We start from the raw sequence: 23,771 nt of genomic DNA, 5'->3' as shown, positions 1-23,771 counted from the left end.
CCTGGGTCACAAAGCAAAGTTTAAGTCAGATCAAGAAAAGTACCAAAAAGAAGAAAAACCCTCTCACCTACCTTTAAAAATATAAAAGAAAACACATGTTCTCTTCTTGCAAACACTGTTTTTTTCAAGAAAGGTACAAAGACTTTTAAAACAAGCACAGAAAAAGCACAGAAAAGCTATCATAAGCAGAAGTTGAAGTTGTAAACAAAAAAATAAAAACTGTATGAATACTAATGATGCTAGTATCTTTTGCCATTATAAACTTGCAGCAAACTGGAAAAAGCTTTTGAAACTTTAAGCTAAACATCTGTGGCTATCTTTCCTCAGAATACATTCCCCTTAAGCCTGGAATTACAAAGTTTTAAAACAGAGATACAATCTGAACAGGGTTGGTTCAAAAAGTGTTTACGAAGGAGAACAAGTGAAAAATAAACTTTTCTTAAAGGAATGTGCTTGAATAAGTAAAACAATCACATTTGCTTTGGTGGGGGTAAGAGGGAGAACAACAATAACCTCCAATCTGCTGTTGTTTTAATTTTATTTTGATACAGCATTTAACATCGGTTCTGCACAAGATTCAAGGAACCTTTTCTATAAAAGCTGCTACAAGTTATCACTCTTGTCAGCCGCAGGCAATACTACTTCATCTCTGTTCTTGTGGTTATACACAAGCATGTAAATTATCTAATAAAAAGCTCTGCCTACAAAACAGCAAAAAAATCTTGCTTACATAATAATCTCTCTTTTTACTTACCACAATGTGATTAGAAAGAGCAAAGACGGCAGCCCACAGCACAGAGACTAGTTAATGAAGATAACCATGCAGCAGATTAATAGATGCCCACATAGCATAAACCAACAGTGATTTACTTTGCATATTTTCCAGAATTATGTTTGAAGTAATTTAATTTTCCATATCACTTTCCTATTGAATATGAATTAATTTTACATGTTTACATCATAACGCTCTGATCAGCCAAGCTCCTCTCTCACCTATTCACTGCAGCTACGCTCAACACACTGCTCACAGCAGCCAGATACACAAGCACATCTCTGGAAATTGTAAGAAACATCCCTGCTATGAAAGACAATTCCCTTCCAGCCTTGGGCCTTGCTCACACCTGTCAACTGTGTTCTTAAGAGCTCAAACTTAACTCCTTCACCCCTATCCCACACTTAAGTCTCATCACCTGCTGCATCCCTGGAAGGTAATTAGAAGGCTATGCCATAAAGAACAGCAGTAACAACAAAAACTTCAGCTGCAGCTCATGATCTGATAGTAAACACCTCCACAGCTGGAAGTGCATTTCAGCTCTGCTACCTGGGACAAAATTTCTTTGATGCCTCTATATGCATAGAGGCCAAGCTCAGGAGAGAGGACTGGGAAATAAGCAGCTGGCCATGAGGCTTCAAGTAACAGCTTGGAAACAATGCACAGCAGAGAAAGGTAAAGGGTTAATTAATCTGTTCAGCAGCTGTTTCAGGTGATGTGTCTGTGAGGTTGGGAGAGTTAAATTCTGAGTCTTTAAAGACATCAGAAAAAACCCTTTCAAATAAGAGCTTCTTGCCAGTCTCTCCTTTCAGGCCACAGAGGCAGCTGAAAAACAGAGAAGATACTTTCAACATCAAAATGTATTCTGTTTTGCTGGGTCCTCCTGCACAAGTAGCTCCCAAACTTCAGGGCCTAGTAAAGTACTTTAAACAGTGAAAATGTGTCACACAGCAACTTGCATGCAGGCAACTTGCAAGCGCTAGCATCAGCTTTTAACTTATACCACTATTATTTTACAATTCAATTAACAAACTTGCTGTGAATTATTTTACCCAGGCCTCAATTAACAATCCATGAGGAATGCAATGTCTTCTAATCACTGGTGCATGCTAAAAAGAGAATCCTACAGTGACACACAAGGCTTCTCATGGAGGTAGAAAATGCTGTTTTCTAACCCCCTTCTTTCCCATCTCTGAGACTGCTTACATAGCAGTTCTCAAACTACACAGTGACAAGGGAATGTAAGTGGGCACAAGTAAACTGAGACCAGCTGGATGCAGAGCAGCAGATGCAGAGGAAGTGGATTATGAAGGAAAAGCCATGAGGCCGCTGTGCTCCGTCCTGGTCCCGAATGTGTTCTCCTGGACACATTGGCTGCTCCCCTCCCAGAGGACCTCCCACACACAAATGCAGCCCTCCCTTCCTCCTCTCATGTAACACAGGGCTGAGGTCCACCATACGAGCAATCAGCAGCCACAACCAGGTACTGGAATTATGATGGGATATCAGAGGCTGCAGACTGTGGTGTTGGTATATTCCACAGCAGAAATCAAGAAAGAAAAATAAACAACATTTCTAGTTCACACGGTTACATGTTAGCATTGAAAATGTTTCCATCAACAGCTTCTGACTGAGAGCCAAAAATAACATTACACTTTCCCTACAAAAGTTTAATATCTAATCTGATTAGTATCTATTCCTCCAGTCAATTTATAGCACCCAATTCAGGCTTCCATATGTCCTTTTGATGGGAAAATGTATTTATACAGAAGAAGTAGCCATGTAGCCACAAAGTCAAAAGTATTTGTTTAGTATGTAGAAAAGTAAATTTATAATAAAGACTTTTAAAAAGCAATGTCACTCTATGCAACACCACTGAGGGAATTTTCTCCCTGGACAATATTTTGTGATAAAAAATCATTTAGTCTGTGACAGAATGACCGAAGACATTATGAAGATCACTGGCTATGAGCTATTTAAAGTTTAGGCAAAGCAAAAACTTCTGCATTCTGTGTAACTGTACTGACTTCATAACTATTGGGGATTATTTGCACACAGGAGGTCTCTGTCAAAGAATGCATTGTGATGGGTACTGTACAGGCAGAGAACAAAAAGATCACTCTTCGCCTTATGCTAAGTAAGAAGTTGCAGATGTGATTAATATGGTTTATAAAACATTGAAATTTTAAAGAGAAAGCAGGACTTTATGAAGTCCCATGTTAACATGCATTAACATTGAATATTCTGTAAATTTCAAGATGCAAAACCAACGTTTAGCTGCCATTGTGAGTTAAATGAAAAGAAGAAATGAGCAAGTAAAGTTTGTATGATAGCCTAGAAAAAAACAACTAACCCTCTAGTTCTAGCCTTTGTCTGCAGCATTTCAATTTTGGGGACTTTTAAAAAATAAAGTTTAGTATTTTTGGCTGGAACTGCAATTGTACACATTACAGTACTTCAATCCAGTTGAACTGAAATTTTTATACAGGAAATTTTTCTTTTTAAAGCACCTAAGAGATCCTAGGAGCTCTGGCAACATAGGTACCTGCTTGAGGCAATCATGGCACATGTGTATAGAGAGGGTGAGAAGCTTGTGTGACCACAGCATGGAAGTGGTAAAAGAAGATGGAACAGAAAAAGCAGGCTTTTATCTCCTCTGAGAGCTTTAATCCTTCCAGTCTCTATCATAGTTACTTTAAGGCTTCATATATTTGGTATTTGCCTTTAAGTCATTACATTTGGACAATTTCAGTCAAGGCTAGAAAGCATGATTTTATGTCAGAGCCTTCACAGAGAACATCCAATCACTTCCCATTGCCTTTTACAAAATATAAATATCTATCTTGAAACACTTTTCCTGACCTGAGCTGTGGAATAAATGGCCTATTGCCTTTGGGGTCAAATACCACAAGGCTAGTCTCTGCCTTCCCATCCCATCAGTTATGCTGCCACAGATTGAGTAGATGGAATTATTTAACTAATATTTTCTCATGTGTTTTTTTTTCCTGAGTTTCCACTGTTGTTTTCCTACTAACATTTCTCTTTCAGTGCCAGGTTATTTTTCCATGTGTGCAGGAGTCTGTCCACCTTTCTGATCCCACCCTCCTCTCCAAGATACACTCACAACCAAACAGCTGGCCCATGCTGACTGTCTTGAAGGTTTTCCTGTTTATCACACCTTATTTGACAGAGTTATAGGTGCTGTTTAATGCTATATGCACTACTATGGACTATTTAATACTACTGATTGGGGAAAAAACGTTAAGACAGACGTGGTGCAAACTTCTTAGCCAGGAAGGATTTGGTGAGAGGGAAGATTACAATCCTGCCAACTCAGTCTTCGATGTCTCTTCCCCAACTGCTAAGAAACATTCATCTTAAAGTACGTCTACAGGAAACCTCCTACTAAGTCCACTACATAATTGCAAATAGTAGCCAAAAGCTATTGTGGAAGAAACAAGTATGTCACTAACTGCACAATGAAATACATGGCAAAGTTATCATTTAATGTTAATACTTAGCAATTGTAAACTGGTTTTTATTTCTAAAGGGCATAATGGCAATTTATTTAACTAGTACATACTAAGAATTATTACCAATACAGGAGAGAATAAAAATATTTCCAACACTAAAGCAACACTAAGCTATTTAGCTTAGTTCTGTGCTGCAACCTATTAAAATCTGTTCCATTCACAGCTGTGCAATAAATCAGAATATTACCTAATCTGTTTTTTTAATGAAATTATGGACAAAATACTTTTAATCAGTTAGTTTTGAGTTAAAGGTAAAAGATACTGAAATTACTTTCCATGTTTTCCCATTTAAGACTAGCAGGTTTGGTTTTGGTTTTGTTGCTTTTGTTTGTTTTTTTTTTCACTAATCCCTGGTATCTTGTCTCACAAAAAAATCCACAGATAAATAAGAATTTAAAAGTGCAAAATACGCTACTCTATTGCTGGCTAGATGGCTAGGCTAGTTCTCAGGCTGGACAACTCTTCAAGAATAATTTTCTCTACTATATGAAAGTGATTTTTATAGCAGAAGTCAGTGCTGTCACAAGACAACGTGAGAGACTCATGCTAAAAAGAAAGGCAGCATCAAATCAAAGACAAGCCCTCCAGAGCTCATACCACACTTCAAACCATTTCTGCTTGAAGTGTGAGGACATTCCTCTAGCAGGAGGAGCAATTTGCCAGCCACTGAGACTCCGGCTGCTTGCTTTTTCTCTTTCTTTTTCTTCCGGAATTTCCGAAATCTGCACGGTTTCAGTTACGAATTATAACCGCAGCATCGTGCTACGGTATCTTTTTGTTTGTGGGAGTTGTCTTCGAGCCGTACCATTAAGCTTTTGGCATTTCTATTGGAGCCAAGCAAGGCTGGGAGGTAGCGGAGCTGAGCGACAATGGCAATATCCGGCTCTACCAGCCGCTGGAAAAAACAGCAACAACAGAAGGGGAAGGGAAGATTCCCTGACACCGAATGACAGTTGTCCTATTTTGGGGAGCTCAGGAAGAGGGAAGTGACCCTAAAAGCTCCACTGGGTGACTTTTTCAAGAAAACTTTCCAAACTGTTTAGCGACGCGGAGGGAAGAGCCCTGCCGCTCCCCCAACCTTGCCGCTAAGCTCCCCAGCTCCTGCTGTCCCACCCTTCAGTCCCAGCTAAACCGATCCCATTCCCGGTGAGAGGACCAGCGGCATCTCGCCACCGCCCCTCGCAGCCCCCCGGTATCTGCCCCGCGGCCACCGGCACCTCCCTGCCCCGCTCCGCCCCGCGCCCCGCCGCACCTTTTGCTGAGAGGCCGGACCCGCACGGCCACCTTGACGTTAGCCATGGCCCGGCTCACGCCCCGCAGCCCCAGCCCCGCATCACGCCCCGGCGCGGAGCCCCAGAGGCCGGAGGGAGCGAGGGGAGGAGCGGAGCAGCCCAGCCCGCCCCGCCCCGAGCGGCGGGAGGGCCCGGGCAGCCCCCGGGGGCGGGAGGGAAACCTCCCGGCACGGAGGGGTGGGGTTTCGGGAAAACTCTCCCCACAGCAGCCGCGCGGCAACCTCTCCAGCACTCAGAGGGGTTAATTTCTGCCTAAGACAGGTCCGCTGGGGAGAGCGGGACCTGCAGGACAAGCGACGGTGGTTTCACGCTTCAACTCGCCGATCCCCGCGCCCCCGGCGGCACCACCGCGTCCTCACTGGCAGCAGCAGAACAACACGGATTTTACTGAGAGGTCTCACGCCGACAGTCCGGCTGGATGGGTGCTGCCACCGTGATGCTCGCTGGGACCACCCAAGAGAAACCAATTTGTTTCAGGAGGAAAGGACCGCCGGTCTAATCCCACATACACTCGGTCACATCTGCTTTCCTAGTAACGTGCAGGCAATCGGAAAACCAGCACTGTTGAAAAGTGCAAAGCACACCACATTTAATTAATTTAAGAATAATTTAAGGAAGGACAGTATCCCTTCCTTTCTAGAGCTAAACGAAAGCTCTCAAATGTTTTAAATTCCTTTTTAAACCTCCTCTCTTTAGGTGGGTTGTATTTATTGTGTAAAATAAAATTTTGAAACTTCCAAAGAACCATAATTGAAATAAATATAAAACCATTGCATTGATAAAGATATCACACTACAGAAACTTTCCAGAGGGAAGTATGGGATGGATCCTTTGGACCCAACACTTTCCCAATTCACGACCCACCAAAGAGATGCTAAAATGAATGCCTACAAACTGTGAATCATTGTTTACTTCAATAGATGTATCCCTTTAACAATACTAAGGAAGAGTAGTGTAGTTGATGACAAATGGTGTTAGTTAAACTGCTGTCTCCACAGTCAACTCTCCAATAATGGATACAGTAAAAGAAGAAAATATGCTCCACTCGTTGGAATATGGCAAAATCACATTTGCCTTCATTTCAATGAATTATCATAATAGAATGGTTTGGGTTGGAAGGGACCTTAAAGATCATCAAGTTCCAACCTCCCTGCGTGGACAGGGGCACCTCCCACTAGACCAGGTTGCTCAAAACCACATCCTAATCCTATTGGTGGAAGCATTAAATTGTAACATCTTTAATTTGTCTAACCTGAATCATCACTGTAAAACAATGAGGGAGAGGTTAAGCCTGTGATAGACACACGGGATGATTATTCCAGAAATCTGGATTCTGTTCCTTCCCGTTTCAGACTGTGCAAAGCATTTTCAGTAAAAATGCCAGCTCCTCCTCCATAATTGCGTGGAAGACTTTCATTTCCACATCTGAATGACGTGAAAATTTGGACTCAGATCCTACAATGACATAGAACAAGTGTTCATACAAAGGTTCCATTCAAGTTTGTGGGACTCAAATGTCATTTTATATTCTCAGATCCTACCTATTGACATTACTTGACTTAATCCAAATTTTTCTGTCCTCTGAACTTTTCTCAACAGCAGCAGAGAAGAATACCAGCTACACTTATGTAGTACACTAGAAAATTTGTTAGGCTATACTCCTCGACATCACACCCAGAAGAAAGTAATTTATGAAGATTAAAATGGGAAAATGGGACTCTCAGACAAATTTCAAATATAAAGTAGACCAGTTTCAAGTAAGCCAGGTCAGAGTGTGCTCAACAAAGAACTAAAGATTCCTTATTTGATTCTACTTTAAGTTTTTATGTAGTAGTCAGATAAACTACAACGACGTTTGTACCACCACCTAGTGGTTACTTTGAAAAAAAAGGGCTCTTATTTTCAGAACTAGAGTTCAGTAGTTAGAGTGTATGAAGAATTCAGGTAATATTAACAATACAACAGCAGAAAGGAATACATCCACACCACTTCCAGTTTGCTCTGTATCCCGAATACAGAGCTGGACATCCTCCAAAGACCAGCAACTGCCCTGTGTCCGGAGCCGATGCCAGGGGCTCCCAGCTGTCAGGTGCTTCTGTGACTCCACCCGATGTGGGGGGCTTTGTGAACGGAAATTTTAGAGTTTTTCAGAATAGAGTATTTTAGAATACCCCCTCACCACGCTCACAAATTGTTACTGAGACCAATGTTTAGTTTATGAATCAACCCGTTTATTAAGGCTTAATACAAACAAAGGGACCGAGGCTCAGGAGAGGTAGAATAAGTATATATCAGGAAAATAATTCACAGGTACCATGGTTTATTAAATGTACACTCCGAGGGAGAGGTGTGGAATCAACGGAGTAACAGGGTAGGAGTTGAGGCCGGCGGGAAAGTTAGTGTGTGTGTGAGTGCGTTTACCCTTCCGTAGCGTGTGGTTCCTGGGATAAGGCTGGCAGGTTCTGCAGCAGCAGGTCCGTAGGGGTCGGCTTCCCGGTAGCAGGGGCGACCCCGCAGCGCAGCAGCAGCAGCAGCTGCAGCGGCTCCTCTGTGAGTCTCGGCGAGCTCCAATCCCGGTGCACAGCCGCAGGCGGATGGGGCAGGCAGCTGTGGGATCCAATCCGGTTTGGCTCCGGTGTTAGGCTCGGGCAGCTCCAGCTGGGCAGGCTCCGGCAGGCAGCAGTCCCTCGGGAGCAGGCTGGCTCCCCGAGGAGCGCATACAGGTGGCTCCCCCTTCAGCTCCTCCGGACAGCAGGCCTGGGGTTCCAGGTGGCTTCTGGTGCTGCAGCAGGGTTTCCCGGGCAGGCAAGAGAGCCGTGGGCCTGCAGAACTTGCCCTCCTTTATTGATCAGAAATCACTGTTGGAGAAAGTAGCACTGATCAAATTAGCCAATTAGCATTGGCCAGGTACATACTCTGTGTCAGAGGCAGTTTTTAACCTATTGTCCATTTTTCTGCCAGTTGTCATAACCTTTATGCTCTTGCTGTAGACTCACCTGATAGAGCAAGGGGCCTGTTCCAGTCCATAGAATCATAGAATCATAGAATCCTAGGGGTTGGAAGGGACCTCGAAAGATCATCTAGTCCAACCCCCCCTGCCAGAGCAGGGTCACCTAGAGTACATCACATAGGAACGCATCCAGGTGGGTTTTGAATGTCTCCAGTGAAGGAGACTCCACAACCTCCCTGGGCAGCCTGTTCCAGTGCTCTGTCACTCTTACAGTAAAAAAATTTTTTCGGATATTCACCTTGAACCTCCTGTGCTCCAATTTACACCCATTACCCCTTGTCCTATCACTGGTCATCACTGAGAAGAGCCTAACTCCATCTCCCTGACACTCACCCCTTACATATTTGTAAACATTGATGAGGTCACCCCTCAGCCTCCTTTTCTCCAAGCTAAAGAGACCCAGCTCCCTCAACCTTTCCTCATAAGGGATTTGTTCCACTCCCTTAATCATCTTAGTAGCTCTGCACTGGACTCTTTCCAGCAGTTGCCTGTCCTTCTTGAACTGAGGGGCCCAGAACTGGACACAATACTCCAGATGCGGCCTCACCAGTGCAGAATAGAGGGGGAGGAGAACCTCTCTTGACCGACTAACCACACCCTTTCTAATACACCCCAGGATGCCACTGGCCTTCTCGGCCACAAGGGCACATTGCTGGCTCATGGTCATCCTCCTGTCTACCAGGACACCCAGGTCTCTTTCACCTACACTACTCTCCAGCAGGTCAGCCCCCAACCTATACTGGGACACCGTGTTGTTCTTCCCCAGATGCCAGACTCCACACTTCCCCTTGTTGAATTTCATCATGTTTCTCCCCGCCCAACTCTCCAGCCTGTCTAAGTCTCTCTGAATGGCAGCACAGCCTTCTGGCGTGTCAGCCACTCCTCCCAGCTTAGTGTCATCAGCAAACTTGCTGAGGGTACATTCTATACCCTCATCCAGGTCGTTGATGAAGATGTTGAACAACACCGGTCCCAGTACCGACCCCTGAGGGACTCCACTAGTCACACACCTCCAACCAGATTCTGCCCCATTGACTACAACTCTCTGACTCCTTCCCATCAACCAGTTCCTAATCCACCTCACTACCTGATCACCAAACCCATACCTGATCAACTTATCTACAAGGATGCTGTGGGAGACGGTGTCAAATGCCTTACTGAAATCAAGATAAACCACATCTACTGCTCTACCATCATCTATCCACCTAGTAATTTCCTCATAGAAGGCTATGAGGTTAGTCAAACATGATTTACCCTTGATAAAACCATGCTGACTGCTCTTGATGACCCCCATCCTTGGCTAAATCAGCAAAAAGACACCACTCTTACTTTGCTGGCTTGAAAGGCATTTTGTTCAGTCTTATGGGGGGAGAGAGAAAATGGACTGTTCCCCACACCCTGGTTGGTAGGTGTCCTGCCAGTGAGTTGTCGGCAGTAAGTCCTCTCATGACCTAAGTCAGTACAGTTGCACACTGGAGCACTCGACGCTTTTGCTAAATTGTCAAGTCATTCACATGCAACATGAGCTTTATTCTAAAACCTGAAGACAGGGTAAGCAACGGAAAAGGAGAGACTGTGGAATATATTTATCACTATCATAGAAATATGGTTTGCAAATCAGTAGACCTCCCATATATCACTGAGTTCATTCCTTGCTTTCTCACACTATCACGCCATAGACATAATAAACCGAAACTTCAAACTAGTTTAATTTCTTTGCTGGAACTCCTATGGAAGCATAAGCTGGGACGTAAGACCTAGCACTGTTCTTTTAATTACAGGAATTTATGGCAAAATAAAAAACAAGAAACTGAGCTCTTGAAATCTAATGTTTTTATTGAAGTTTTATAGTGACATAAAATACAATGTATTATCATGACACTTATAAAAATGAATAGAGGCACTGTAACAAGTGCATAAGAAATATCAAAACAGATTTGAATTGATGACACAGACTCCAAGGGAATCCTGTCCAACTGTTTCAAAAAGGAACTCCTTAGCAGTCTTCTCAGTAGGTTGTTTTCCTATGAGCTACTGCTCATTGCCCTTGTTCCCTTGGGCTTTTTCATAGAACTGTTACATAAGAACAGAAATATAACTACCTACAAAGTCCCTATTGGCTTAAGGCACAACTATGTTGTAGATTTCACCTGAGACTGTAAAAAAGGTAGTAGTTCTTTGAACAGACATCCTATTTGAGAAAATTAGGTTAAAATAAGTCAAGTTAAAGGTAAGTCAAAGTCCAATTCAGCAGTATTGCAGATGCTGTCAGAATACACTTCTTTTTGCACTTGCCTCCATGTCAATATTTGCTCTGCCAGGTCTTCCAACTCCATCACAAGTACCTCTGTTTTTGTCAAAGCAGTGTCCTGAAGCAGAAAAGAGCTGGATTTCAACTCGATATATCCTGTCAATCTAGCCACACAAAAATAACCTAGAAACCAAAGAGCATTAAATTCTTAATACTGAAGGAGACAGATGGCCCAGTTCTTTTGCTACTCACCATGTTCTTTATGATGTTCGGTATCTGAGGGATGCTTCTTAAGGTCTGCAAATGACTTTCAAGCTTCTCAATGAAAGTCACAGCCTCAGTCAACAACTCTACTACATACCTGTAAGGAAGAATGAGCCCTATACTCAAAAGTTGTGCAAAACAATGAGGATTTAATCCTTACAAGCTCTTATTTCTTTCCCCTGTGGGTTTTCTTAGTCCTCCAGTTTTATGCAAGCTCCTAAACATCTCATTAATTTTGCTGCAATTACACTTCTTTTATGACTCTCAGCATCAAGTAAGGCAGGAAATACAGATTTGCACTTCTTCAGTAAATGGACTAGATTTTTAGACCATGAGAAGTACTGTATTTTTGAAACGTGCTTCACAACTGTGAATCACGCACAGGCAGGCACAGAATATAGAATTACTCTGAGCAAGTCATGGTGCAAGGAAAACACCAAATGCTATGGAGAAGCATAACGAACCAAGCATTTAATGGATGTTTAAAACAACACATCACAAATTGTGGTGTCATCTTCAGAAGACCAGTAATTAAGCAAATATTCGTAAAACACGTATCACTACCTTTCTATGAATTTAGCAATGAGTAAACTACTAGCTCTTAGCTGAGGTTCTGCTACTATTTTGTATTCCTGTTCTTCTCAATGGAAACATGAATGAAAGCATGTGATTTTTACTGCCTGTTAGTTCAAATTAATTTGGTTTCATGCAAACAAAGAACAATTATTTTCGAGATGCCTACTTGTGGAAAGTAACCTCAATAGGCAGGCTCTCTTGACATCTGGGCTTTATTAACCTCTTCCTAAGAGCTCTCTTCTCTTTCAGTACGGCTTCCAAGTGTCTGTTCATATCTTGCAAAATCTCGCATTTTTTGCCTATAAAATAAAATGGTAAGTTGAAACTGTCCTGCTAAAACAAGAGCTAAATTTATTCCAGAAAAAGACAGTCTGATCTATTGCACTAGACACCTTACACTCAAGAAAGATATCACTAACCAGAATGACTTTTGTTGGTGTGTACAGGACATTATCAGCATGCTACTCGAAGTTGTAATACTTACTTTTTAGAGACAGCTTTAATTGTTTTACATTATTTGTAGTTTTAAGGAAACTGTTTTGAGATGAAACCAACTTCTTAACCCATATCATAGCACTGAAGCATTACAAGATACTTCACAAGCCTAACACAGTAGTAGCAAGCTAGAATGTGTTAAGCATCCACCAAATCATAATGTGAAAAGTGCAAAATAAAGAAAGGAATACATATGGTCCTAAAATACTAATGAAAATCCAAGTAATTGTAGGGGCATATAGATGCAGCAGAAATACATCAAGTTACTGGAAAAGTAGTGTAAGTAGGGCCAAGGGAAGCAAATTAGGTTTCTGATGGTCTCAAAATTCCTGATGCTCCACTGACCCTGAGGAGCTGACCACACACACAACTTTGTTGGAAAAGTAGTTACACGCAGAGCTTCTACTGAGACAGCAGAATGTGCAAGTCCAAACAGCATGAAAGCATTCTTCAGAGGCTAACAAAACACCTGCAACCTCTAAGAAGTTACCAGTGGAGACAGGAGACAGCTGCAGCAACTTTTAGAATCGTCATGTAGTCATGAGAAACATTAATCTGCTGATGAAGTAATTTAATAGTCTTGGTTCTTCCAGGGTACAACTGCACTTACCTAAGTAAAAAGGGTGAGCGATGTCTGCTGTCTCCTTCTCCAGCTGCAGAATTTCAGTTTTCAGTTTCAACTACATTAACAACATCAAAGGAAAATGCATTTTTAATATACTTATCCAGATATTGTGGACTCTCTTAAGTGGGGGAGAAAGTGGGAGCATAGAGGGGAACGTGTATGAAAGAGTGAGCATTTGCATTAAAGCACATTACGATGCTTTCTGGTGTGTTTCTACTACTATACAGGGTTTGTTTGGTCAACAGGAAAAGACAAAAAAAGCCCCTACATGAACAATTTGGTGATCTATTTGGAATTTGTACTGGAAAAGACAGATCTTGCAATTTGTTCCTAAAACACAGAAACTTTTATCTCCTACAAAGCAATTTCACAGTCCATATTCTACTAAAGAACGTCTCACAGCCCCAAGTTTCCTCCTCCTGGCAAATATTGGTTTGTGTTGGGTTGCGTTTTTTTAGATGTGGGAGAAGCTCTGTCAGGTAAAACTACTCACTTTCACGGAATCACAGAACCACTCAGGCTGGAAAAGACACCTGGGATCACCGAGTCCAACAATCATCCCCACTCTACAAAGTTCTCCCCTAAACCATATCCACCAACACCACATCCAAACGACCCTTAAACACATCCAGGGATGATGACTCAACCACCTCCCTGGGCAGCCTATTCCAGTGTCTGGCCACTCTTTCTGTGAAAAAAATTTTCCTAATGTCCAGTCTAAACCTCCCCTGTTGCAGCTTGAAACCATTTCCTCTTCTTTGTCGCTAATTACCTGTGAAAAGAGACCAGCACCAACCTCTCTACAATGACCTTTCAGTTAATTGTAGAGACTGATGAGGTCTCCTCTCAGCCTATTCTTCCTCAAACTAAATATTCCCAGCTCGTTCAAGCATTCTTCAGAAGATTTATTCCCTAGGCCCTTCACCAGCTTCGTTGCCCTCCTCTGTACTCACTCCAGCACCTCGATATCTCTCTTGAATCGAGGTGCCCAAAACTGGACACAACACTCCAGGTGTGGCCTCACCCATGCTGAGTACAGGGGGACAATCACCTCCCTACTTCTGCTGGTCACACTATTTCTAATTTAAACCAGGATGCCATTGGCTTCTTGGCCACGTGGGCTCACTGCTGGCTCATATTCAGCCCCTTGTCAATGAGAACTCCCAGGTCCTTTTCTGCCAGACACTTTCCAGCCACACTTCCCCAAGCCTGTAGTGTTGCCTGGGGTTGTTGTGGCCCAAGTGCAGGACTCGGCACTTGGCCTTGTTGAAGCCCAGACCACTGACATGAGCCCAACAATCCAATCTATCCAAGTCTCTCTGTAGAGCCTCCCCATCCTCATGCAGATCAACACTCCCGCCTAGCTTGGTGCCATCTGCAAACTTGCTGATAATACACTCTATGTCCTTATCAAGATCATCAATAAAGACATTAAACAGAAACGGTCCCAACACTGAGCCCTGAGGAACCCCACTTGTGACTGGCCCCAGCTGGATTTGGTCCATTGACCACCACTCTTGGAGCCCAACTGTCCAGCCAGTGCTTGATCCAACATATCATGTGCTCATCCAGGCCATGAGCAGCCAGTTTTTTTATGAGAGTTCTATGGGCAACCACGTCAAATGCTTTTTGGACGTCCAGACAGACAATATCCACAGCCTTTCCCTCGTCCAATAGTCGGGTCATCAGGTCATAAAAGGAGACCAGTTCGTCAGGCAAGACCTGTCATTCATAAAACCATGCTGACTGGGCCTGATCCCCTGGTTATCCTCTGTATGTCTTCTAATAACACTCAAGATGATAAATAAAAGGGAGCAAGGTCTGGGTCGAACTCCCACGACCAAAAATCTGTTTAATATAAAGTCCTCTCATCGAGGACATATCAGATATTAAACTGATAAGAACAGATACTACACTTGATCTTAGCCAAGAGGCCAAGAAGTGATTTAATTATTTCCACTGATAAATCAGTACAAGAGCAGCAGATGCCTTCTTGTGGCTGAAAGAGTTGTGGTCATTCTGGCTACCCAAGAGAAAACTGAGGAAAGTACAAAAGAGGATGACAACGGTCTCTCAGGACACACAGAGAACTGTTGCTTTGCTTTCCTGATCACTGAGGACAGGACAAAACCAAACTTGCTTCATTTGTTTCATACTGAACATGTGCCAGAGAGTACTTTCTACGTGGAACCTTCCAGCAAAGGAGGCTAAGTAGCCACCTCACTGGATGCTGGAAGCTGTTCCTTCTGCTGGTCAATACAGGATGATGCCAGCTGTTAAACTTGTTCTCCAAAAAAAAGTAAATGGTGAGTTTGTCACCCTGCTTTGCAGTAAGGCTTTGTAGCTGCTGGAGCCCATATTGTGGAACTTCATAAACAGAGTTTTCTGTACCAGCAAAAAAATGCTCAGAAAACTATGATGATAGAATACAAGTCAACAGCCATCTCAGGCAGTAGGAAATGACTGAGGTTACCTCTCGCTCACCAATAAAATTGTCTAGTTGCCTATAAAGAAACACGTTTCTGTGAATATACGTCAACTACAAACTCTTATTTGTTTTTTGGTTTCCTCAGAAAGCTTCAGGTAGCACTTCAGTCAAAGACGCAAGCTGCTCTGTCTTTCCACTTATGCTGAAAACTTGTTTCATAATTTTATTCTTTTCTTTGTGACAACTCAGTCCACTGGGGAAAGTGCTAACTGTTAAACCACTAAACTGTTAAAAAACCCCAAATATGAAACAGCACACTGCAGTCCTCATGAGGTGACATGCATTATAGAATCACAAAATGGTTTTGGCTGGAAGGGACCTAGAGGATCATCTAGTTCCACCCCCCCTGCAAGGACAGGGACACCTTCTACTAGACCAGGCTGCACAAAGCCCTATCCAGCCGGGCCTTGAACACCTCCAGAGAGGGGGCTTCCACAACTTCGCTGGGCAACTTGCTCCAGTGCCTCACCACCCCAACAATAAAGAATTTCTTCCTAACGTCCAACCTAAATCTACTGTCTTCCAATTTAAAACCACTAACCTTCCTCCTGTCACTACACACTCTGGAAAAATCTCTAAGTATTGAAGTGTTGAATGTACCATGACAACAGTAAAGGCTGTACCTCACTGATTTCAGCTTGAATGTTTGCCATTTTTTCCATCTCTGAGAACTTCACAAAGCACGGGGCTTTTCTACAGGTTAAATCCAACGTCTCCTGCGAAAGGAAAACAATGGGAAAAAGGCAGTCAGCAGAAAGCATGTAACAGGTGGATTCTCTAGGCCGGCTTTTAAGGGTCTGTTAACCTCTTGCACTACGTGAAGCAGTAAACTCCAGCTGGACAACTCACAAAAGACACGCAGCGTTTGGGGAAAACGCGCACGAGAGACAAGGAAGTTTCTCAGGGGCCGGGTGAGGGCGCCGCCGCCGCAGGCGCCCGGCGGGGTGCGGGGGGACACCGCAACGCGCGCCCCTTCGCTGCCGGCGGGCAGGCACCAGAAGGCGCCGCTGCTCCCAGCAAGGCGGCTCCTGCTACCGGCACCTTCCAGTCTCTCCCGCGGCCCCCGGGCTGTTACCTGGCTCACGACGCCCGCCGCCAGGCACCGGGCCAGCAGCGCGGCCGCCGCCGTGGGCTGCCCCGCCTGCCAGGGGCGGCGGGAGGCCTTGGCGCCGCTCCGCTCCTCGCCGCCCTTCCCGCCTGGCCGCTGCTTCAGCTGCGACGTCCTACACGGCGGCCCGACCGCCCTGCGGCTCTTGGGTCTGGCGGCCGCCTTCGCCGCCGGGGCGGGCCCGCCGCGCTCCGCCATGCTGGGCGGCCCGGGAGCCCGAGAGGACCGCGGCGTCCATCACCCGCCGGCGGCCGCCATGCTGGGCGTGGCCGGAAGCGGGTCTGACATTCGTCCGGTTCCGGGGCAGCCGGTAAGGGCCGGGGAGGCGTCGGTGCCGCGGGGGGATCCGCGGGCGCGGGGCCCGGCGAGCGGCACCTGTCCAGGTGGGTTGGGCCGCGTCGCGCCGGGCCATCCCCGGCCGTCCCCGCCGGAGCTCCCCGCGGTGGCAGGGCCGGGGCGGGGGCCAAGCGGTCCCGCTGCGGCTGGAGCAGCTGGGGCGGGGCGGAGGCGGAGGGACGGGGCCCTGCAGCGGCTCGTGGCTGTCCCCCCCTTTTCCGAGCGTCCTGCTGACCCTCCTCGAGCCGTCGCGGCGGGCAGTGCTGTTCTCGGGCGTCTGGTCCCGGCAGGTGACGTGCTGAGTCAGGCTTTTATTCCCCACCTCCCGGCGCCAAGCCTGAGAGCCACCCCTCGGCCTGGGGATTGCACCCCGCGGCGGGCGTGGGGGGTGCCTGTTGTGCCCCTGCATCTAGAGTCACGGCAAAGCAGTCAAGTCTCTAAATGAAACAACTGTTTCCAGAAAAGCAGATAAAACTGTAGCATTGAGAGCAAGTCAGTGCTGGTAGATGCCACTAAAGTCACGGCCCGTCTCCGTGAAGAATCTCCTTACACGACTGGGCCCTGAAAGAGGTGAACGGTGGGAAGGAAGCAGCTTCCCCTCTGAGTTGTAGCTGTATTTGTTGCATCCTTTCAGTATTCAAGCTGCTCTAATGAAAGCCCCTAAAGCTCGGTCAATCTTCTAAGTTCTAAGTTTTAGTTATGAGGGAGGTGAAAATGCAGCAGTGAAATGGTTGAAATGCTTGTAAAGACAGTACATGTAAAATGACTTTTTACGTCTGCTTTGTCATAGAGACTCAGGATTGCAGTTCTGTAGTGCAGAATAACCAAGCAAAACTGGCCGAGACTGTCACTCAGACTGTGTGTGCTTGACAGAGAACTGCTAGGATGGGTAACAGTGCATTAAAAGCCCACCTGGAGACAGCACAGAAAACTGGTGTGTTTCAGCTAACGGGAAAGGGACTTACAGAGGTAATGTGACTTTAGAGAAAGTGTGTCTCTATGTGTGCATGGCTGATGCTTTTGGAGAAGAATTCCCACCTCATTGTTACAAGGCACTGAGTACATGTATTTCTCTTAAGTATGATGGATAATATTATTTCAATCATATATTTTTTTCCTTTTTGCAGAGTGGATTTTTGCTTACACTGTCTTCTAATAGGGGATTTATCAGTCAGAGCACTTGTATGCTTATGAGCTTATGCTTTAAAGTACGTGTATGTTCAAGAAGCACAAATTAGGATGTGCTTTTTAAAATAGGCTGTAAACTTGAGGGAAAAAAGGAAATTTTATAACTGTATTGTTACCTGGAAAGATACTCCACAATTTGTCATGTTTAGATACTTATGCTATATTTAATTGTAGTCACATGAATACTCTATGCAGGCTGTTTACTGAGCTGAAAACATCCTGAAGTTTATTATATCAGAAATTGTCTTGACTTATGCTCAACTGCAGAAAAATACACAATGTCTTGGGACTGTAAGTCAAGTAACAATTCACAAGACAACCGAAATAACTCTATATTGCAGTAATTTTCCGTGTCTTCTTCCACTACCCTACCTTCTCTCTTCCTTTTTCTTCTGCTAAACCAAAGAGGAACCAAAACCATCAGTCTGTTGACCAGGATGCACTGATGATTGTCAGGTTTTTCTCTTTTTTTTTTCAGCTCAGCTCTAAGTGCAGATTAAAGTGGTACGGGATGTAAATAAAAATAAGGAAAAATGTTTATGTAATTATTTAAAAAGAAAAGGAAGAGAAAATTTTCCCTGTTCTACTCTGCTAAAATATAGAGTTGTTAACTAGCTGTAAAATATTTAAAAATGGCAGGCATGTTTAAGAGAAACACACAAGAGGACTAAAACATGAACAATCTTGTGTCATAGTATACTCCTTTTCCTTTTTAACTTTAAATTCTTTGGCTTATGAACTACTCTTCCTAGATGTTAGACCGTCTCCTTTATATCCCTTTTCCCTTCCTCAGATTAAAACATTTTTTTAAAAATAGGTATTGAGCAAATTTGGCAACTTAGTTGCACACTGTAGTGATGGACATTGTGATGCCTGTGGCAGTGTGTAATAGCGATACAAATTTCAACTACAATTTCAAGCTGTGTAACTTGAACATTTGAAGTTGTATCGACTATTTAAATGCTGTATCTTTTTTCTCCCCCCCTAGTTTCCTGAAGATCTGCAGAAGCTAACAAGCAACTTAAGGACAATAGACTTGTCAAACAACAAAATAGAGCTCTTGCCACCACTCATTGGAAAATTTTCCATCTTGAAGAGCCTTGCTCTAAACAACAACAAACTGAGTATGCCTGCTCATTAATATCTCCGCCGATTTTTAAAATAATAACCTGACATCTCTGATCAGAAACTAAATTTAATGACTTAAGTCTCACAGGATGTAAATGGGGAGTTTAGTCACCTAAAGTGAAATCTTTGGAATTCATGTACAGGAAAAAAAAACCACAACAAAACCCAAAAGCATAAATTCTTCAAAACTAGTTGCCAACTTAGTTGTATTATCAGTTTTACAATGACACGTAAGTACTTAAAACCATAAAACATTTCTGTGCTGTGACTTGTCTGATAGGAAGGTTTAACAGTGTCCAATGGTTTAGTACTTGCACAGGGAACGGGTAATAAAGATGACCTGTAGAAAATGTTGCTGGACATTCAGTGGTTACTATGGTTTCCTTTGGACAAATGTCCAACTTTATTGGACCACTAGGATGAGATGGAGAAACTAAACTTTTTTTTTTATGTGTTAATTGTGTATTACCTGCCTTTTTGAGTAACAACTGTAGTTTACAATCCTCTCTGACTCTGTAGTGGAATTCAAGAAGGGCTACAGGTTATACACCTGTGTGGGTAGAATGAGGCATGAATGAAGGCCAGCAGAGCTGACCTTGTGAGGCTTACACGCTGGTCTTATACAATAGGAATTATCTGAGAACTTAGTTTTGAGGGATTTGAGTAGTACCTTTAAAGGGCTGCAGTGGACCTGAAGCTCTGAGTTGTGTGGTACTTCAAATGTTATAGAATACACTGGCAAGTGGTTAGTAAAGAGTATGACTAGTAGTCTGAAATCCACTTAGGGTAGTTTTTGGCCTGTGGAAAAGACAAGGTCTGCCTTGTCTGCAGATTTTTTAGAATATGTTTATGAAAGATGATTAAAAAGCATGTGTTGTTAGTGGACTTAAGTTTCTGTACTTGCATGGGATAATGGGGAGGAATCCTGTGAGAAATTACTGCAATATAGCACCATTTTCCACGTAGAAGCTTCTTTGAATTAAATGGGTATGACTGTTTACTGCTTTTAGTTTAGGTCTTCTCTTTGTTCTGTCATTTATTTCTAGCTGCTTTACCTGAGGAGCTGTGTAAACTGAAAAAACTGGAGACACTACACTTGAATGGCAATCACTTGAGGCAGCTACCAACTGCATTTGGACAGCTTTCGGCTCTCAAAACCCTGAGTCTTTCTGGAAATCAGCTTCAGACCGTGCCCTCACAACTCTGTGGTCTTCGCCACTTGGATGTAGTAGATCTTTCAAAAAACAAGATCCAAAATGTACCTGACACTGTTGGAGAATTGCAGGCTATTGAGCTCAATTTGAATCAAAATCAGGTCAGGTAACTGAGATATTATGGGCATGTAGATTTAGAACAAGATTTGTCTTGGTCTTGCTATATCCACAGAAAACATAAGCTGAGACCATAAAAACTTTATAGCTAAAATACATCTCCTGGACACAACAGAAATGAGGGATCATGACTAGAACTGGTGTCCTGATACATCCAACTGCCTGATTCAACTAACAGATCCTGAACTTAATCACACAAAAAATTATCTGAGCAGTTCTTGAGTAAGAATCTGATAACCAGATGTGTAGGTTGCCTGTCATTGTGGAAGAAAAATAAGTTACTTGGATTTTTTTAACATTATTGTTGCTTATGCATTGTTGTTAGTTACTGTTAATGTAGCTTACGTTTACAGGATGGTAATTGTTCCGTATTAGTCTGAAACAAATAACTTTAAGTAACTTAATCATGTATCACTAACATTTCATCCCATTTCTCTTTTTAATTTCTACTAGATTTCTCAGATCTCAGTGCAGATCTCCCACTGTCCACGCCTCAAAGTCTTGCGCTTAGAAGAAAACTGTCTAGAACTCAGCATGCTTCCTGAAAGTATCCTCAGTGATTCCCAGATCTCACTGCTTGCAGTAGAAGGCAACCTCTTTGAAATAAAAAAACTCAGAGAACTGGAAGGTTATGACAAGGTTTGTGGTCTTTGGTTTGGGTTTTTTTTTCCCCCTGACCCTTTTTTAGAGGAAGCTTCTGTTGGAGTCCTTACCCATTACCCCCTCTAGAATACTAAGCTTTTATACTTGTGAGTAAAAGCACAGTCTATTGGTATTGCCACTGGTACTGGATTTGTAACTAACCTATGAAAAGAATTTCAAGAGTTCTTCAAATATAAACTTTCTCATAGGATTCAAGATCAGTTCATCAGCATCTTTTGAAGGGTAGCTACTGATGACAGGTGTATGTCTTCACTTTGATGGGACAAAAGTAATAAATGCTCCCTATTATGCATCATTCTTATCTGTTTAATGGTAATTCATCCTTAACATTTGAGATTTGAATGTTCAGCACTGAGGGCTTGCCTTGCTTTCTAGACCAATAACCTGAATTACAGCAAATGGCAGAATTTTTAATTATTTTTTTTTAATTAAAGTTCTAATGGTTATGTCTGGGAAATGAAAATATCCTTTAACACAGTGCTTTTGATTCTGAGAGCAGAAGCTTAGCTGCTTTCTATAGTAATGAATCATGTATTGATTTCTGAATGGTAATTTTTTTTGTTTTCTTTGTAGTACATGGAGCGATTTACTGCAACAAAGAAGAAGTTTGCATAATCATTATTCTGACCCTGTGTATTCCTAGGAAAGAGAGTTAGTGACTGAAGCATCTACTTCACTGACTTAAAAGACTGATGAAGGAAATGATCACAGTATTCCTCCTCTGGTAGTCTGATATGGTCTGTTAAGGCCACATTGAATAAAGCTGAACTAGAGAACATGAATATTGAACTGATGAACCTGCCCAGGGGCCAGTTTTGATTTTTGTGCCACTAGAGCTTTTAACACATGTTCTCCTTTGTCAGGGCTTGTTCTTTCACAGAGAAGGGGAATGAGCATTTCAAAGTTGCCAGTTCCCTTTTGTCAGGAAGCTGGCTGTTGATTTGTAAGAGGATTATTTATTCTGGAAATATTTTTCCATGATAGGACATGGAAGTTTGATCACCAAAGCAGATCTGAAACCTATGTCTTGTAGTAACACTATTCTACAGAGAACTTTTACAGGTGAGATTTTTAGTTTATAACCTCTGCAAGTTTTTTATGAAGCACAAATAGTTGGGACTAAGTTAAGTGTTTTTATTAACTTCTGGTAAACAAACCATATTTTGAACATCATTCATATTTTACTGTACAGGCTTTCTTTTCCCATAAATGAGAATTGCACTACAGTCCACTTTTCCTTGAGTTGTATAAAATAAAAATGAGGTTAATCTTCAGTGTATTCAGTAAAAATGTGTATTGCTGGAAAATATCCTTGCACTGACTCCTTGTGTACAGAGCAATGCTGCAAGTTTTAGTTGTCAGCCTAATGATGCTGCCTTATTACCAAAAGCACCTAGAAAGAGCTAAAAATGTATGCAATTATGTAACTTATTCTGAAAAGGAAAATGTACTTGTTTATTTTAGTAAATAATTTTCAGAAAATCAGTTTGAGTTTATTTGGTATAACTGCTACTGTTGTCACTTTATCAAGTAGTGCTAAACTGTCACTGAAAGACCACCTAGGTACTTGGTTCCATCAGTTGTGGTAACAGCTGTACTTCCACTGCTCTGAGAAAGCAGAGGATTTGAGTATGTCAACACTTAAGTAGCAATTTAGTTAGTCTGTACTGCATGCTCGAAACAGTGAAGTAGGAGCTCTTACTAAGTATAGTTCTTGGCCAGATAAGCATGGATTAATCTATTCCTAATAAGACTGTCTTACAGTAACTACTGTTGTATACTTAAGCTTTTTTACAGGAGACAAGAAAGCCATTTGGACAGCAAAAAGTTGCTGGTGTAATCATTAAACATATTCAACACCTTGTGCCACCTGCAGTTAAGAAAAATGAAGTGACCTCTGTGCCAAGCTTTTTCCTCAATTTAACTAAAATTAAGGTTAGAGAAGTGATTATTTATAAGATGCTCACAAGAGATAGCTTTTTCCCTGACCCTGTTGATCTCTTACTTCTATTTTCAAGTAATACCTGTTATAAGATAGATGTTATCCATTAAACAGGGAACCAGTTTAACTTAAGAACTCCCATTTCACGCATTACTTTATGGAAAAACTGCTAGCTTCCTGCAAGAAGTAGCTGGCAGCAGACAGCATGTACAAGGCTACTTCATTTTGTAAGACATAATGTCTATGTTTAGGCAGGTGTCCTATCACCCAGTGACCCCTTCTCACCTGAGATGGGGAATCATGAGAAAGAAAGGAAACCTGTAGGTTGAAATGAAAACAGATTTAATATAATAATCATGAACCACTATAATCTCAATACTAATATGAAATATAAAGCTATACTCAGCTCATAAAGTAGTTGCAAGCTGTGTGCTCCCAGCAGCAGATGCCAGATGTCAGACACTGCAAGCACCACCGCTCCAGCGAGAGTATGATGGTAACAGCAAACAGGAGAGCAGGCCTCGGAGCAGGAAAACAGAGGAGGCTCTCAAAGAATGGCAGCCTTTGAGGAAGAAGCCCATCCCCAGCAAAATTCCCAACTTACATTGAGCATGATGTTTAAGGCATGAAACACTTCAGTCAGGCCAGCTTGGGTCAGCTGCCCTGGGTTTTCTCCTTCCAGCCCTAGTACCTGGCTAGCTCAAAACTGGAAAAGACCTTGATTGCTGTGGAAACCCACACACACGGCTGGCCACAGACTGAAGCAAAG

The 23,771-nt window shown here is 42.9% G+C and overlaps 3 protein-coding genes and 1 non-coding gene across 10 annotated transcripts in view; 1 reads left to right on the top strand and 3 right to left on the bottom strand.

The window, feature by feature from the left end:
- The window catches only part of STARD9 (StAR related lipid transfer domain containing 9), a 99,236-nt gene extending 93,615 nt beyond the window's left edge, over positions 1–5,621 (bottom strand). For all 3 annotated transcript variants that reach the window (XM_051621032.1, XM_051621034.1, XM_051621033.1), the window contains exon 1: positions 5,558–5,621. In XM_051621032.1, coding sequence (XP_051476992.1) covers positions 5,558–5,604 — 47 coding nt within the window. In that variant the 5' untranslated portion in view covers positions 5,605–5,621. The remainder of the gene's footprint in view (positions 1–5,557) is intronic.
- Positions 5,622–10,425: 4,804 nt separating this feature from the next.
- On the bottom strand, positions 10,426–16,679 carry HAUS2 (HAUS augmin like complex subunit 2). 3 transcript variants are annotated; one of them, XM_051620381.1, is made up of 6 exons: positions 16,382–16,679; positions 15,930–16,022; positions 12,804–12,873; positions 11,865–11,997; positions 11,111–11,219; positions 10,426–10,992 (listed from the first exon to the last, which is right to left on the bottom strand). In XM_051620381.1, exons 1-6 carry the CDS (start codon positions 16,610–16,612, stop codon positions 10,876–10,878), a joined length of 753 nt encoding a protein of 250 aa, XP_051476341.1. In that variant the 5' UTR covers positions 16,613–16,679; the 3' UTR covers positions 10,426–10,875. The 3 variants fall into 3 exon arrangements, with proteins under 3 accessions (XP_051476341.1, XP_051476340.1, XP_051476342.1); XM_051620380.1 differs by having other exon boundaries at positions 10,426–10,976; XM_051620382.1 differs by having other exon boundaries at positions 10,955–11,041.
- On the bottom strand, positions 14,578–14,764 carry LOC127386131 (U2 spliceosomal RNA). The gene has a single exon (XR_007889821.1). It is a non-coding gene; the product is annotated as a U2 spliceosomal RNA (small nuclear RNA).
- On the top strand, positions 16,673–22,545 carry LRRC57 (leucine rich repeat containing 57). Of its 3 annotated transcripts, none has more exons than XM_051620383.1 (7): positions 16,673–16,724; positions 17,541–17,719; positions 18,345–18,389; positions 18,927–19,062; positions 20,113–20,381; positions 20,851–21,036; positions 21,634–22,545. In XM_051620383.1, exons 2-7 carry the CDS (start codon positions 17,636–17,638, stop codon positions 21,673–21,675), a joined length of 762 nt encoding a protein of 253 aa, XP_051476343.1. In that variant the 5' UTR covers positions 16,673–16,724; positions 17,541–17,635; the 3' UTR covers positions 21,676–22,545. The 3 variants fall into 3 exon arrangements, with proteins under 3 accessions (XP_051476343.1, XP_051476345.1, XP_051476344.1); XM_051620384.1 differs by having other exon boundaries at positions 16,715–16,797; XM_051620385.1 differs by lacking the exon at positions 18,345–18,389.
- Positions 22,546–23,771: the final 1,226 nt, after the last annotated feature.

This window comes from Apus apus, chromosome 5 (assembly GCF_020740795.1).
Source record: "Apus apus isolate bApuApu2 chromosome 5, bApuApu2.pri.cur, whole genome shotgun sequence".
NCBI lineage: Eukaryota > Metazoa > Chordata > Aves > Apodiformes > Apodidae > Apus > Apus apus.
This window is presented reverse-complemented; position numbering and strand designations above follow the sequence as displayed.

Coding starts and splice junctions, on each gene's coding strand:
- HAUS2 (XM_051620380.1), bottom strand. CDS start 16,612: ATGGCGGAGCGCGGCGGGCCCGCCCCGGCGGCGAAGGCGGCCGCCAGA. Junction 11,220..11,864: donor ATTGAGGTTACTTTCCACAA/GTAGGCATCTCG, acceptor TCTTCCTTACAG/GTATGTAGTAGAGTTGTTGA. Junction 10,977..11,110: donor CGAACATCATAAAGAACATG/GTGAGTAGCAAA, acceptor TTTCTGCTTCAG/GACACTGCTTTGACAAAAAC.
- LRRC57 (XM_051620383.1), top strand. CDS start 17,636: ATGGGTAACAGTGCATTAAAAGCCCACCTGGAGACAGCACAGAAAACT. Junction 19,063..20,112: donor TCTAAACAACAACAAACTGA/GTATGCCTGCTC, acceptor ATTTATTTCTAG/CTGCTTTACCTGAGGAGCTG. Junction 20,382..20,850: donor TCAATTTGAATCAAAATCAG/GTCAGGTAACTG, acceptor AATTTCTACTAG/ATTTCTCAGATCTCAGTGCA.